At 49.5% G+C, this 16,409-nt stretch overlaps 1 protein-coding gene across 1 annotated transcript in view; it reads right to left on the bottom strand.

Moving 5' to 3' along the window:
- Window positions 1-1,355: 1,355 nt before the first annotated feature.
- SFXN4 (sideroflexin 4) overlaps window positions 1,356-16,409 on the bottom strand; it is an 18,240-nt gene continuing 3,186 nt past the window's right edge. The window contains exons 3-14 of the mRNA XM_006101222.3: window positions 15,858-15,932; window positions 14,473-14,499; window positions 14,333-14,387; window positions 12,773-12,798; window positions 11,999-12,052; window positions 11,861-11,917; window positions 11,669-11,734; window positions 10,301-10,379; window positions 9,333-9,448; window positions 5,347-5,432; window positions 3,629-3,746; window positions 1,356-1,749 (exon numbers count right to left, since the gene is read on the bottom strand). Coding sequence (XP_006101284.1) covers window positions 1,672-1,749; window positions 3,629-3,746; window positions 5,347-5,432; window positions 9,333-9,448; window positions 10,301-10,379; window positions 11,669-11,734; window positions 11,861-11,917; window positions 11,999-12,052; window positions 12,773-12,798; window positions 14,333-14,387; window positions 14,473-14,499; window positions 15,858-15,932 — 837 coding nt within the window. The 3' untranslated portion in view covers window positions 1,356-1,671. The remainder of the gene's footprint in view (window positions 1,750-3,628; window positions 3,747-5,346; window positions 5,433-9,332; window positions 9,449-10,300; window positions 10,380-11,668; window positions 11,735-11,860; window positions 11,918-11,998; window positions 12,053-12,772; window positions 12,799-14,332; window positions 14,388-14,472; window positions 14,500-15,857; window positions 15,933-16,409) is intronic.

The raw sequence follows: 16,409 nt of genomic DNA, 5'->3' as shown, positions 1-16,409 counted from the left end.
ACAGTCTACAGGGGCCCTGGGTCTGCAAACGGGCCACTGCACTGTGGTGTGGCAAGTGTTAGACACAAATGCTGGGGGCACAGGAGAGGCATCTGATTCCGCACTGGGAATCCTGGAAGGCTTCCTGGAGGGAGTGACTGAAGTCCAAGTCAGACCTGAAGCATAAGTAGGAGTTAATCCAGAGCAGAGGAAAGTAGGTGTGAAGGCCCAGAGCAGAGAGAACACGGCCTCTGAGGAGCTGGATGTTGCTTCAGAGTGAAGAAAGGGAGGGGCAAGAGACGAGTAAAGGCTCTTCCTTGCCTGCATGGCAAGGAATTCGAACTTGATCCTGAAGTGCTGAGAACCCACTGAAGGCTAGTAAGCAGGTGTGGTGTAGAAGGGCCACCTGGAGCCTGGACGGGGAGCCAGACAGAAATAAGGCGAGTGTTACCAGCAGGGGGTGCTGCTGGACTGAGCTGGCAGTAGCAGTGGCCACGGAGAGTTCTTGAGATGACTTGAATGGGAGTGGGGGAGGGTGCAGTCAGGGTGACGCCAGTGATCCGGTCTGATGCAACTGTTCCACTTCCTGGGATTGGGAGGCCTCAATGGGCACCCAAAAGTGCAGGGGGCAGCTGGGTGTCAGCCTGTGGCCAGGCACAGTAAACAAGCCCACAGGCTGGTCCAGCAGCCAGCAGTGTCAGTGCAGTTGGGGGGCATGGCTGACAGCAGTCTCAGCAGAGTAGGAGGAGGGGTGGGAACAGGGAGGGTAGACAGTATTTGAAAAAGTGGCTACGAATGAGGGTTTTGCTTTTTTTTTTTCCCCTCACCTGAGGATTTGTCTGTTGATTTTAGAGAGAGAGGAAGGGGAAGAGAAAAACACTGATGTGAGAAACATCGATTGGCTGCCTCCTGACTGAGGACCCAACCCACAACTTTTTGGTGTTTGGGACGATGCCCCAACTGACCCACCCGGCCTGGGCAGGGGGTTTGCTTTTTTTAATGAGACAGGTGAGTCAAGCAGTTTAAATATTACTGGGAAGAAGCAGAGGGTGACTTTGCATGCAGGAGGGGAGGTGGGGTGCGGTGGAGGAGGGCCTGCAGGTTTGGTGCCAGAGGTTCCATGGCTGCCAAGAGCCTTGCTTTTTCCTGCGAAGCAGGAGACAGGGTTGTTTGCCAGTGAAGAAAAGGAAGGAGCTGGGTGGCGAAGGCAACGCTTTCAGGTAGCCGTCCAAGTGGGAGTGGGCCGAGTGGGAAACAGGGTTGCTCTGGGGTTGGAGGCCTTCACCAGCTCACCCGAGGTTCATGTTTACCCTGAGATGAGCCATCCATGGAATGCCTGTGCCCTGGGCTCCATGGATCTTTCTTTTCTCCAATACTCAACTTCAGACCAGTTTATTAGTCACCTCACCGTGCCCGCTCACAGGCTGACACACAGGAAAGGGACCTTCCACCACCCAGCCCTCAGCAGTCCCGGTGGGGAGGCAGGTCAGACAGGACAGCTCCCCGCGTCTCTTCTCCCATCCAGGCTGGAAGCCCAGGCACGACCGGCCTCGACTAGGTCCTGGCATGTGTGGCTGGAAGCCATCCTGTCTGCGCAGACGCCTCGGGGGTTCCCAGGAGACCTCTGGCACAGTTCTCAAAACTGAAACCTCGAGAGGAAGGTTAGGAATCAAGTGCACCCAGAACTCCCCCCTACACCCCTCGGTTATAGAAGAGTTCTGTTTCTTCTGTCGCAGACTGAATTTCCTGTTCGAGTTTACTGCACTGTATCTGAAAAACAAAGTTAAATTCTTTATAGTAAGAACTTTTCTTGCTTTAGAAGCCAAGTTATTTTTTAAAAGACATTTTCAGAAAGCATTTATTTCACAGTCCAACTTTTAGTCAATTAAATCTAATTTAGAGCAAAAAAAAACATAACCTCTTAAAAACATTCTTCTGGAAAATTTCAAACATAAAGCAATAAGCCCTCATGTCCGCATCACTCAGCTTCAACCATTAACAATCTGCCAATCCCACGAGATCTGAAAGCTGCTGTAAGTGACTGAACCTGCTGATAAGCCATCCACTCTGCGCTGAGTGCAATGCAATCAGAAGGAATTACTTGCAAAGGGTTCACTTTTATTGCAACCTCATTGTAACAAAAACTGTTCTAAAAGGACTGTGAGGATTCGAAAGATTTTTTCCTTCTGTTTTATCTATTTTAATGAGAAGCTACTCTTCTCTATCCCTTGTCCCTCACCACCTCTGTAGGACTATAGCAACGATCTTAAATCATTTAAAACTTTTATGCTATGTGCAAGCAAAGTTGCCTGAATTAATGATTACATAAGCCTAAACTTAGAGAATTGGGTTGTGAATAAAAGCATTCCATAAGTATACAGCATGGGGCAAAAGGAGGTTGACAGTTGTTCGTATGGAAATAAAATAATAAATAGTAATGTAAGAATAAACTGTTTTGTGTACTCAAATGTAACCCTACTTTTGCCCCACCCTGTAAATGCTATGAGGACACACCTGATTTTTTGTTGTTGTTAATCCTCACCTGAGGATATTTTTCCATTGATTCTTAGAGAGAGTGCAGGGAGGGGGAGGGGCAAAGAGAGAGAAACATCAATTGGTTGCCTCCTGCCTGCACCAAACCAGAGACGGGGACTGAGCCTGCAACCGAGGTACATGCCCTTGACTGGAATTGAACCCAGGACCCTTCAGTCCGAGGGCCGATGCTCTGTCCACTGAGCCATGACTGACTTTTAACTTCAGTGACAGAAAACAAGCATTTGAGATTTTCAGCCAAGAAATGCCAGAAATCCCTAACATCTACTAGCATCAGCAATGTCCTTAGGACCAGGAACAGAGATACTATTACAGCCCTCTCTCTTTAACGGATGCAAAGACAGAGTCTCCCAGAGTTTAAGCAAATTGATCAAGGTCTGGAGCAGCTGGGAATTCGAGTCCAGGCAGGCCGACTCATCACAAATTCTAATAGGTCCTAGTCTACAGACCCGCACAGCCCAATACCGTAGCCACCAGCCGCATGTGAGTCCTGATTAAAATTACAGCGGCCACATTTCACGTGCTCAACAGCCACATGTGATTAGTGGCTACCATACTGGACACCACCTTTATAGGACATTTCTATCATTGCAGACTGTTCCACTGGAATGATAAAACATTTAAAATAGCTGAGGTGGTGTTGTTTTTTTTAACATCCCCTAAAAATGCTTCTGATATACTGTTAAGAAAAACAGAATCCAGCCTGGCCAGGGTGGCTCAGTGGTTGAGCATCGACCTATGAACCAGGGGGTCACGGCTGGATTCCCAGTCGGGGGGCACATGCCTGGTTGAGGCTCAATCCCCAGTGGGAGGTGTGTGAGAGGCGGCCCATCCATGATTCTCTCATCATTGATGTTTATCTCTCTCTTCCTCTCCCTTCCTCTCTGAAATCAATAAAAAATATATTTAAAAAAAGAAAAATAGAATCCAAAACTGCATAAGGGATCTGGGGGATGGGGTTATATGTCAATAAAGTTATTTTCTTTTATACTTTTATAAACTTGGGCAGATTTTTTAGGAAAATAATTGATTTTACTCTTATAATGAGGGGAAGAAAAAATTCCTTTTTGAGAAAAAGTCAAGAGGGGGCACTTACCCGTTGTATCTGCGGGAACATGCTGAAAGAAACTGGCACCATCAGGCCCATGACCAAGATGGTACAAGACAGCTTTAGGGTCCACAAGGACTGGGGGTATCGCACGAATAACGGGGTCCTGGGAGAGAGAAGGTTACAGGGCTTGTTTTAGAGGCTGGCCCTCTGCTCTGCTGGTGGCCAACTGTCTTGCTCACCAGTGTCAGGCCCAGGATGAAGGACTAGAGGTGCATTTGCTCATTTGATCGCTCCACAGCCCACATACACAAGAGAACGTAGCCACTGTCAAGTCACTTGTCCAAAATCCCACAGCTCCAAAGTGAGAGGCCAGGCCCTAGAGATGTGACACGGATGTGACATTCTGACCCTGACCTTTGAGAGTGTGAGAGACAGTGTGGGAAGATGCAAAGAACCCCATCCTGGGAGTCAGTCAGAGCCAGGGGGTACTGGAGTCGCTCGGGGCTCTGCTTCGGACAGACCGGACACTCTCAGACAAGTCCCTTTCCCCTTCTGCGCTCTGGGCTCATTCAGATGCAAAACGGAAGGGTTGAGTCAGCCGCAGAAGTCACTCTGCCTTGGATACTATCATGGTTGTGGGATGACACAGGGTCCTAATGGGCACCCCAAGGCCCACTGGGAAACGAGGACCATCTCTCCCCAGTAGACAGCCAGTGCCATTACAGAGGCATCCAGGGCCCCAGCTTTCCCGGAGCCCAGCTCTGAGGCCAGCAGAGCGGTCCAGGAAGATCCTGACCGAGCAGAAGTCTCCACACCCATCCAGCTGGACTGATCGTGGGAGGTACCAGTTCACGCTGCCCAGGACGCTGCTACTTCCTGAAAATACGCTCCTTACATGCTCCTAGCAGGGGCTTCCTAGCTCCCCATGCTGGACAGAGTGGATTGGTTCAGCAACAGGCAGGTGACCCCACGTGGGCCAATGGAATCCTTCCCGGGGAGTTTGTAAACTGAGCAGAAGACATTCCCTGCCCTCCCCGCCCCTCACCCCCCCTCGGGGTTTGCTGTGTTTTTCTTTCTCATCAGGACACTGTGAGGATACACCTAGGAGGTGTTGGCAGTCACATACCTCATCGACAGGAAGAAGCCAACGTGTGGCAGGAGAGGAGAGGGCTGTCCCCACACTAGAGCTGCTTCTGCTCAGCTGCCGTGGGCTCCACTCCCTGCCCGTACCCCGTACCTAAACCAACACAGCTCCCTCTGGCCTGCGCTACCGCAAGCTGGGCTTCTCAGACTGCCTGATCCCCACGCCCTCCTCCCAACAGGCCATTGCTTGCTTCTCGAATGGGGTGACAGGCTACTGAATCTGGGACCATTTAGGCTAATTTAATCCATGCCTGGCATGAAGGAGGGGCCAGAGGCTTGGGCAGCATTCGCAGCACATCAGAGCTGGGAAAACCTGCAAATCATCGAAACCCCTCGTGCTGGGCGTGAGGAAACGTGCCTCAGCAGATGCTGGGACGTGGCCAAGAACGCAGAGCTAACTGAGGACAGGGCCTGGGCCCGACTCCAGGTCTGCTGGCACCTGCACATCTGGATTCCAGGTCAATCCTCCTGTCCTAAGTGTGACGAAGAGTGTGCAGTAGGAAGACCACGGAAGCACGTTCCTCCCGTCCCTCCCACCAGCTGCAGATTAGACACGTTTTATAAGGATTCTGACTGTCAAAATAGTTACTCCTCCCTGGGGAGATGAGCATGCATCTTACTTTTTAAAAAAATGTGAGAAGACTTCAGGAATGAAAGCCGAGGTCCCGAACAGCACGACTCTGGATGTTGCTGTATCGCTGACGGCCTAGTGGAAAGCGAAAGGAAGCAGCTTAGGATGTGGAGGGAGACGAGTTCTGTAATTCACGACAGAGACCAGCAAACAGCAGCTCTCCCTTCTCACTTCAAAAATAACCCAGGTGGAGAGAGGTGGAGGCAGCACCGACGTGGTCATGCAGGTAGGACGGCTGGGGTCGGAGCCAGGAGTAACTGAAGGCGGATTTACCTCCCCCTGACTCTGCGATGGTCTCCATCAGTCCATCGACCGTTCCAAATAAAATGCTAAGTATAAGCAAAGGCAGCTTACAAGCAAACCCGGAACCAAATGGCAATCCCCTTGGTAGAAATACTGGTGTTTGCCACGAGGACCAATCTATTAGTGTATTTTCTTTTCAGGCTAGGATTGCGCCATTGGCTTCCCTGTCCTGAACAGCCCCCGTTATTCCCACCCCTTCCAGTGGGAGACTGCTCCAAAAGCCCAGCTCGGAGTGCACCAGGGATCACACCCACGAGTCTGCATGAATGCACCCATTTTTGCTTGTGCAATTAAAAGTGTGCTATAGCCCTAGCCGGTTTGGCTCAGTGGATTGAGCATCAGCCTGTGGACTAAAGGGTCCCAGGTTCGATTCCTGTAAAGGCACAGGCCCAGGCTGTGGGCTCAATCCCCAGTAGGGGGTGTGCATCAATGATTCTCTCTCATTGATGTTTCTCTCTCTCCCTCTCCCTTCCTCTCTGAAATCAATAAAAATATATTTTTAAAAATTGTGCTATAAAATTTTACTTTGCACAGACATGTCTGTAGACCTGATAATGTTTTGTCATCTTTTCTATTCTGCACATTGCTCTATGTAGTGTACATTTAAAGATATAACTTACTGTCTGGGTTATATGCACAAAATCATGTGTACTCGAGGACAACGCAAGAGACTTTCAAGGGAAATTATGACTGCAAACGACACCATGTTAACTTCAGAACCCAACCCCCGGTAAGACACAACTCCACATCCACCGCTGCTCTGTGCAAGATAAATGAGGACACAGGCCCCCATTCCCTTCCCCTGCCTGCCTGCCTCCCACGTCCACCTCCCCGGCCTTGGCCACAGCCTCCGGGCTCCTCTCCTCTGCCCGCACCTGCTCTCTGCGTATTACACGAACGCTCGGCTCATCTGATCCCTCTGCAGCGAATGCCTTTCCTGCGGCCACAGAGGGAGCCGAGGAGGGTGGCTCCTAAAAGTTCAGGAACATGAAATAAAGTAAAATTGCTCCGCTTCAGAGAGAGAAGAGTGCCTGTGAGCATGGTGTGGGTCCACCTCAGGGGGGCGAGGCCGGCCCGTGTCCACGTGTGCCCCGTGCAAGGGGAAGACACGCCAAAGGGGACAGCGGTCATTAGGAGGCACCGGGCACCCGTCACAGTTCGCACCTGAGTGGCCGACAAGGCCAGTGAAGGGAGAACAACGTGGACTAAGCTCCTGAAATCGGAGCAAAGGTGCCCTGTTACGATCAGATATTGCTGGTTACGCACTTTCTGAAATTTTAGCCAAAGAAAAGAAACCTTTCGGTGACAGAGAAATGACAAAAGAATGCTTATGCTTACGCACAGTGGCAGACACTTCATTCTTAAGAAAAAGATACACTTTTCTTTTTTAAAGCAGACCATCCAACCTTTCTTTTACCCCAGTCTGGCATTCGTGCAAAAAATGCAGTTGCTCCCGGAGAGATGGACTAGATACCCAGAGAGCTAGCAGGGCCTGCGGCTGCCTCCCCGCTGGGAGGCCCAGAGCTCCCGGCTCACGGAGAGAAGGGATTCGGACTGGGGAGGGTTGGGGTCTCCAGAGCCTAGCAGGGTGCCTGGCTGCAGGAGGTGCTGAGGAACAACCTGTGGATTACACATGTGCTCTCTCTTCCCAGCTGTATGAATAGGGCACGTCGCCACCCACACCCCGCAGTTAAAACTGAGTTGAAGAGAAATGCAAACATATGTCTAGGTCAGTGGTTCTCAACTTCTGGCCCTTTAAATACAGTTCCTCATGTGGTGACCCCCAACCATAAAATTATTTTCGTTGCTACTTCATAACTGTAATGTTGCTACTGTTATGAATCGTAATGTAAATATCTGATCTGCAGGATGGTCTTAGACGACCCCTGTGAAAGGGTCATTCGACCGCCAAAGGGGTCTCAACCTACAGGTTGAGAACCGCTGGTCTAGGTAGAGAGCTGCCCACGGATGCTCAGAGCATCGTTGCTTCTAATAGCCCCAACCTGGACACAACCCAAGCATCTGTCGCCTGGGGAATGGAAAAGCAAAAAGGTGGTGCATCCATCTGTACCATGGAATACTGCTCAGCAATCTAAAGCAACAAACGATTGATATGGGTTAAAAGATGGATGAACCTCAAAAGTCAAAGAAGCCGGACAGCTCAGTGATATAAAATTTCTAGAAAAGGCCATACTATGAAGGCATAAAGCAGATCAGTGTTTCCGTGGAGCTGGGGGTAGGAAGGGAGCGTGACTATCACGAGGGGAATTTTGGGAGGGATGAAAATGTTCTTAAATCGGACCGTGGTGATGGCCGCGTAACTGCTTAGATTTGCTGAAATTCACCAAACTATATACTCTTCCAAGGCTTTTGTAGTATGTAAATTACTCCTCAATGAAGCTGTTAAAAATGTCTCTTCAGGCAACACAACCTTCATTTCAAAAACGAGGTATCTGATTTCCGGCAGCACGTTCCCTCCTTGATACGGGCAATTATTACACCAGTTCGTTTGGAAAGGTGCCATTATTTCGAGACATAGCTGATGGCTCGTAATTCGGCTTCGTGAATCGTTGCTAAGATCGAGAGTAACGTGTTCCATGAGCCGAATAACGATGCATTTCCCGGCTGAACGAGCAGCCTCTTTCGTGAGCTCCTCCTTCCCCCGACATGCTGGGCAGAAGGCTGGCCAGCTGGCCATTCCCTCGCCTCGTTCCAGGGGCTGTTTCATGCTGCTCGTGGTGCCATTTGCGAACAACTGCCTCACATGACAATTCTTCAGCTAAAGTCACTTCGCAGTACCCCCCAAAAGATCTGATTTGTTAAAAAAAATATTTTAAAACTCCATACCCCAAATAAAACTACCATAGGCTACTGTAGGTTCTTAGAGCTGAATGCATGTAAATCTCTTCAGCGCTGACCAGGTAGCTCAGCTGGTTAGAGCGTCGTCCCCATTCGACAAGGTTGTGGGTTCGATCCCCAGTCAGAGCACATACAAGAAACAACCAGCCGAAACCGGTTTGGCTCAGTGGATAGAGCGTCGGCCTGCGGACTGAAAGGTCCCAGGTTCGATTCCGGTCAAGGGCATGTACCTGGGTTGTGGGCACATCCCCAGTGGGAGATGTGCAGGAGGCAGCTGATCGATGTTTCTCTCTCATCGATGTTTCTAACTCTCTATACCTCTCCCTTCCTCTCTGTAAAAAATCAATAAAATATATTTAAAAAAAAAAAAAGAAAGAAACAACCAACGAGTGCAAGAATAAGTGGAACAAATCAATGTGTGTTTTCTCTCTCTCTCTCTCTCTCTTTCTAAAATCAATAAAAACAAAAAAAACACAAATAAATAAAATAAATCTCTTCACATACATGTATGAATAGGTAGCTAGATGGGTAGATACCGTATTTGTTCTGTTTCTCTGGAGAACCCACACTACTGACCGGGTGACCTGTAGGTGCATGGGATGACGCTCAACCCACTGGGTCACACCAGCCAGGTCTTAATGCACAATCTTTTCAACATCGGGGTGCAAAACAGAACACCTCTCTCGGCATAATGCGGGCAGACAGGATAAGGAGAGTCTGAAGGAAAATGCGAATTTGTTACCAGCTCCCAAACAGAAAATTCATTTCTCTGCCCCAAAGGCAAGCAGCTCTTGCACCATCGTGTTCCCCTACCTTCGTCCCAGCTTTTCTGGAATAGCCTACGACATTGCCTTCCTTGTCCATGACCTCGATCCCTCGTACGGGCTCAAAACTTCGGGATGCGGCAACATTCATTGCACTGACCTGGGCTGTGGATTGAAGCAGAGAACACAACAGAGATGAGCTTCAGTCCAGGGAGGGGCATCTTCTCTGGTGTCCAGCCTCTTCCTCTATGGCTGCTTCCCCAACCTTCAGTGGCCACCTGACTTGTGCTGGGCCAACCAGGCTCTCTGTTGGGCGGTGGAGCTGGGGTCAGGGCTGCTGGCCTGTCGGTCTTGGATCCTGACCGCATCCCAGGACCAGCTTCCAGCACCCCGGAAAGTCCAGACTGGCTCCCTAACAGGATTCCAAGAGAAACCCGGGGGTCCTTCAAATATGCCCCCCTTTTTTGCTTAGCTGGTTTGACCAGGTTTCTATAACAATTTCCCAAATTTTACCACTGACATTCTGCCAACTCTTCAAAGTGCTGATTCCCAAACCCACAATCTGGAGCATGAACCAGTGACCTTGCAGACAGCAAACCTAAAATAGTTGGTTAATGTCTCTGTCACTCCCTTGGAGTCAGATCACTGCTTCTTCCTGTGACCCTAGGAAAGTTCCTTTACCTCCCCCTGCCTCAGTCTCCTCATCTGTAAATGGGGATAATACTGCCTACCCATCAACTGCTGTCAGGATGAAGTGAAAAACACACATCGAGGGCTTGGACAGATAGTCTTTAGGACGTAATCTGTGTTTCCAGGTCTGTGTTCATCCTTTGACAGCGAAAGGGGTCTCTACAGAGAAAGGGTCACCTCTCAAATCAAAGACCTCGTTGGGGCCCGGGGGCACCTGCCAGCTGCAAACGGGGGCTGTCGTCAGCCACAGCGTGGCCGAAAGACCTGGGTATCCCTGAAGGTGGGAGAAAGGCTCAGAGACTACAGGACCGCAAGCTCCCTGCTTACTGAGAATGGCAGCAGGCAAGGTTTCCCTCAGGAAAACGTTTTTCACGGCACTCTTCATGAGGAGCAAACGAGGGAATAACTAGAAAATGAGAGAGAAAAAGCATCACTGCATGGGACAAGAAATCAGCTGAACACACTCGACAGCAGAGAGCTGGCATCGACCTCATTCCTATCACAGGTGAGACCTCCGTCAGCGCGCGCTATTTTTATTTTATTGTTTTTATTGATTTCAGAGAGGGAGAGCGAATCATTGATCAGCTGCCTCCTACAGGCCCCCCCCACCCCCCTCCAGGGACCAAGCCCACAACCTGGCATTTGCCCTGACCAGAAATCGAACCATGACCGCTTGGTTCATAGGCCAAAGCTCAACCACTGAGCCACACCAGCCGGGCTCTCTTGTGTATTTTTCTTTTACTTATTTATTTTTAAATGTTTTTTCTTTTTGAAATTTTAGAGAGAAAGGATGGAAGAGGGATAGAGAGACAGAAACATAGATAAGACAGGAACATCATCAATCAGCTGCCTCCTGCACACTCACACCGAGGATCGAGCCTGCAACCTGGGCATGCACCTTGACTGGGAATCGAACTGGCAACCTTTTGGTTCCTGGGTTGATGCTCAACCACTGAGCCACACTAGCCGGGCTCTCTGTGTATTTTTAAATCTGTGTAGCACTGAGCTGTTCTCCTGATCATCAGAGGAATACACGGAGGTTTCAAGAAGGGACATTAATGTGTCCAGAGTCGCTGAGCTGTTCAGGAATTAAGCTAGGATACAAACCTAGGCTTACCTGACTCTAAAGTCTACACTTTTAACCATTCTAATATCCTGACATCCAAAGCAATATACAATGTGCATACCATGTTTGTGGAGCATAAATTAATTTTTTAAAAAGATAACCATACTGCACATATGCCTAGAAACTTGGAATACTCACGTGACTATAGGGGGGGATAGAGTTACAGGTGACTTTTATTTTCTTCTTTACGTCTTAATCATATTGTATGAATTGTTTAAGATGGAATATAAATTTATAATCAGAGTAAAGTTTTGTTTTGTTTTGAATTCTGAAGAACGAAAGAGATTTTAGCCCTAGCCGGTTTGGCTCAGTGGATAGTGTCAGACCATGGACGGAAGGGTCGCGGGTTTGATTCCGGTCAAGGGCACGAAACTCGGTTGCAGGCTTGATCCCGGCCCCGGTCGGTCGGGCTGTGTCTGGAGGCAACCAATCGATGTTTCTTTTTCACATGAATGTTTCTCTCTCTCTGTCTCTCCCCCTCCCACTCTCTTTAAAAATCAATGGAAAAATATCCTCAGATGAAGATTAACACACACACACACACAAAAGAGAGATTTTAAAATACTTACTCCAAAAAAGGCTGTAGAAGCAATCACTCCTGTCCCTAGTAATATACTCTCGAATGGACGACGGTTCTAGGGAAAAACAATAGTGTATGTTTAGCCAATAGCACAGTTTACCCAGAAAAGATAATTAAAACAAAGAATAACTCCAGAAGATGCAGTACAAGGCTGCAACCCCCTGGGGCCCCTGATACTCACATAACTCGCGTTTCCATTGACGATGTTGAACGCTGTACTGTAGGTACAGAAAGACAACTGCAGGAAGACAGAGGCGGAAAGTCACACTTTGGTTTTAAGAACAGAATTTAGTAATCGCGACACTGAAATGTGTGCTACCTGAGGTAAAATGATAGACTTTAGGCTTTTCACTGGCACCAGCGACAGAAATACCTTTAAAGGAGAAAAAAAAAAAAAGCAGTTATAGTGTTTCAGGGGAGCGAGAGCTCGTTGGAGCAAAGAAGTTCCCAGGGGAGACACAGAACTGGGGCCCCCAGGAGCTGGGACAAGGAGAGGACAGTGTGATGCAGGGGCCCCCGGTCATGGAAAAAGCGATGTTGAATGGGCACCACCCGGGCACTGAGGACACCTGGGCCTCGCAGTGGCCCTGCCTCTGAGCCCTGCAGCTGAGCAGGCAGCTGAGAAGGATGCTCTCCGCAGGGGAAGGTGTGGCAGAAGTGGCAGAGCCGTGCTGTCACCCCGTGAGAGCCAAGCTGGGCTGGCCCTGCTGAGGGCAATTCCAGGTCCCAGGTGAGGGCCTGTGCCAGGGCGAGGGCTTGGGGAGACACAGTAAAGGCCCATTCTGTGGGCCTGTGGCAGGAAGCACATCTTAACTCATGGGTCTCCTCCCGGAGTGCTTTGTGCACAGGAGGCAGTCAAAGCCAGGGTCACCCTGTGACACCCTGTGGTCCCTCGAGAGGCCCGGCTGCCTGACTAGGTAAGTGGGGCGGGGAGGGAACATGAAGAGCAGACAGGCGCCAGGGTAGGGACCCATGACCATCTCTCAGTCACGGGCAGGGGCGGGGAGCTGGGGTTTAGGAGATGGGTGGACATCTTCCTCACCCCCCAGCGTGCCTCCCCGGCTCACACAACAGCAAGGAGCTGCTCACTTACCATGGGCGCCGTGAAAGGCAGGAGAGCTGGCAAAGAGAAGGGGGTCAAAGGCTGCAGAGGAGGGCCAGAAGGGGGCACCCCTCCCCACACCTCTTCTCCAGCCGCCTGGAAGGCACGGACATCAAAGGGTATTTTTTACTCATTCTTCTTATTTTCTTCATAAAAACAACTATATGCACGTGGCAAAAATGTAAACCAGCGCAGCACAGGAAGACGTAACGAGGCTCCCACCCACCAGCCTTCCGAGTCCCTCTTGCTCAGCGGTTCTCAACCTTGGCTGCACATTAGAATCACCTGGAATCTTGTTAAAACGCTGATTTCTGGCCTCATCATTAGTAACAAAGAAACAGAATTTCCGGAGGATGAGGCCCAGAAATCAGGATTTTAACAAGATTCCAGGTGATTCTAATGTGCAGCCAAGGTTGAGAACCACTGCTCTTGCTGAAGGTAAGCAGTGTTAACCCGCACCTGCCACGTGAATGTAATACACCTGTGGTTTATCTATAATAATAAAAGCACAATATGCTAATTAGACCAGACGTCCTTCTGGACGACCTTCCAGACGAAGCTGGGGCTGCGAGGGAAGCCGGTGCCAGCAGCTGGGGGAAGGAAGGCCTACTCTTGCACGAATTTTGTGCATCGGGCCTCTAGAAATAACATACAGTAATACAAAATGTGAATTTGCTCTCCTTCCCCGTTCCTAGCACAAATATCCTAAACTTCTTAGAATTTCCCAAGTGAGAGGAACTCGGTCAAGGTTATGGTTACTCATAACACGCTCCTTCCAACCACACCTGAGTTTACGGCAGAGGTGTCTTTGGAAAGCCCCCGAGGCTGGAGGCTGGTTGCCAGGGAACCAACCACCTGAGAAAGTTGGACCTATCTGTCCCATTCCCCTAACCTCCTCCTCCAGGGAGCAGAGAGGGGCTGGGGGTTGAGCTAATCACCAAGGGCCAATGATTTCACCAGCCAGGACCACTAATTAAGCTTCCATTTAAAAATACTAACAGATGCTCAGCCTGCATGGCTCAGTGGTTGAGCATTGACCTATGGACCAGGAAGTCATGGTTCAATTCCCGATTAGGGCACATACTCAGGTTGTGGGCTCAATCCCCAGTGGGGGGCGGGGAAGTACAGGAGGCAGCCGATCAATGACTCTCTCTCATCATTGATATTTCTCTCTCTCTCTTTCTCCTTTCCTCTCTGAAATTAATAAAAATATATTTAAAAAACAGACATAAAAAAATAAAAATACTAGCAGGCGGCCTGGAGAGCTTTGGGGTTGGTGAACGCATGGAGTGCTGGTCGGGCGGCGACGCGGCTCAGGCCTGGAAGCCTGTCCCCTCACTCAAACCCAGATCTGTCCCCAGCACTGGACACGACTCTGGGCCCCAAATCTGCTCTCCCCACACCCTTCAAATATTCTTTTTAAGCTGTGGTTTCCAGACTCACTGTCAGAAATCCTTCTAGAAAAAACCAATTACAAAAAGGCAGGCGGCGTTTTGTAACTCTTAGATATCACCTCTTCCCACCCACCTCTGACCATTAGAATCAGCTCACCTGCAGGTCGGAAAAGACTGGGGATCAGTTTGCTGCTGTCAGGATGCACTGTTGCCTTCAAAAAGGGAAGCACACAGGTTAGTTTGATGTTTGGTTTTGTTCTTTTCGGGGCTAAACATTAGGGAGGGGCTGAAACTTACGAGACTTCTCTTCCAAGCTTCTTGGATCTAAAAAGAGAAAAAACAAGCAGTAGTTTGTGTGTGTGTGTGTGTGTGTGTTTTTAAAATATATTTTTATTGATCTTGAGAGAGAGAAAGGGGGGAGGGAGAGGGATAGAGAAAGAGAAACATCAATGAGAGAGGAAGTCACCGATTGGCTGCCTCCTGCACAATCCCCAGTGGGATCGAGCCCGAAACCCGCACATGTGCCCAGGCTGGGAATCAAACCGGTGACCTCCTGGTTCCTGGGTCGACGCTCAACCACTGAGCCACACCAGCTAGGCACAAGCAATAACTTTAAAGGTGGCTTGACAGCAAACAAATCTCTCCAGTCTATTTCTGATGTTGTCTTTGCTCCACTTTTCAGAGAGTGGAGGGCAGACTGTTACATACCATATGGAGAGCTCAAAGCAAACAGGAAATGAGCTTACAGCAACCAAAGAGATCATCCAAGTAAAGAAAATCAACAAGCCCAGCCGGTGTGGCTCAGTGGTTGAGCATCAGCCCATGCACCAAGAGCTTTCTGATTTGATTCCTGGTCAGGGCACATGCCTGGGTTTTGGGCTTGATCCCCACTAGGGGCATGCAGGAGACAGCCAATCAATGATTCTCTCTCATTGATGTTTCTATCTCTCTATCCCTCTCCCTCCTCTCTCTCTAAAATCAATATACACACACACACACACACATATATATTTCAATTAAAAAACAACAACCAAAACATTAAAAATCCCTAAATCTCTGACCTTGGAGAGGACTCAAGGCCAATACCTAACCTATCCCTCGGCAGGCTATGTGCAGGCGACACAGCACACCATTAGCTAAGTCCCTTGCAAGAGAGCCAGCCTCTAAGTCCAAAGGCCCAACAAGTTCTTAGAAAAACCAAGTTGAATCTGTGAGCTTTCCACAGGCTGCCTCCCGGGACGGATGTCTGTGGGCCCTGGAAAGGCCCACACGCTCACGGCACGGCAGGTATCAAATACTTGGTTTGAGTCTTTGGGCAGGAATGGAACCCGGCCCCGGAACCCAGCCTCTAATAGGAAATAGAATCAGACTTGGGAGACCTGCCTCCATTCTGGAATCTGCCACAGGGCTCCAGGAACCGACTACAGAGAATCCCCACTAAAAGCCCTTGCGTGGGAGGAAGCCTATGATTTTTTTCCTCCTGATTACTAGTTCCTGCTACTGGCACCTCATATTAATCTGGCTCATGAGAAGGAATGCTAACTACAAAGAAAAAACAAACCAATTTCAAAAAGTGCATCCCTTGTTTTCAAAGACCACGCTCCATCCTTTCAGAGCATCTGAGGGCAGAGTCCCCCCCCAGGCAACCACACCCAGCCTTGACCCAGGCAGGGGACACCTACCCTTTTGTCCTGCAAGTCATGAATAGACCCATCTTCATTTGTTAACAATAGTTGCCTCGACTTCTCTATTTTGCTCTAAAATAAAATATAAAGAAATAGAGCCATGAGCTCAACATTGCTCCGATTTATCCACAGATTTAAGAGTCACAGGCTTGTCACACCTGACTTCAATGGGGCGTGTAGCCAAGGCTCTCCACCCACTGAGCTTCCGTTAGGATCGTCCCCGGTGTCATTCCCAGGGGGACCCCCCAGCCGCTCCAGCAGCTGGCCCCACCGGGGCTGCCGTCTCCCCACTCTTCTCCGAGGGCAACTGTCTCAGTGAGCGGTACCACCATTGGCCAGAAACCTGCCAGCCCCTACTCTCTCACTCACCCCACATCTAATCAGTGCAGTCTTCTTTCCTCTCTTTTTTACTTAATTTGAGGGGGAAATTAAATACAGAAAATACAAAGGATGATCATATGCTTAGAATCCCCTCATCCAGAATTAACAACTGAAAACATTCCGTCGTATTGGCTTCTCCCCCTCCTGTCACCCCCCCCCCCCCCCCCG

Source organism: Myotis lucifugus, unplaced genomic scaffold (genome assembly GCF_000147115.1).
Source record: "Myotis lucifugus unplaced genomic scaffold, Myoluc2.0 scaffold_345, whole genome shotgun sequence".
In the NCBI taxonomy this organism is placed as follows: Eukaryota; Metazoa; Chordata; class Mammalia; order Chiroptera; family Vespertilionidae; genus Myotis; species Myotis lucifugus.
This window is presented reverse-complemented; position numbering and strand designations above follow the sequence as displayed.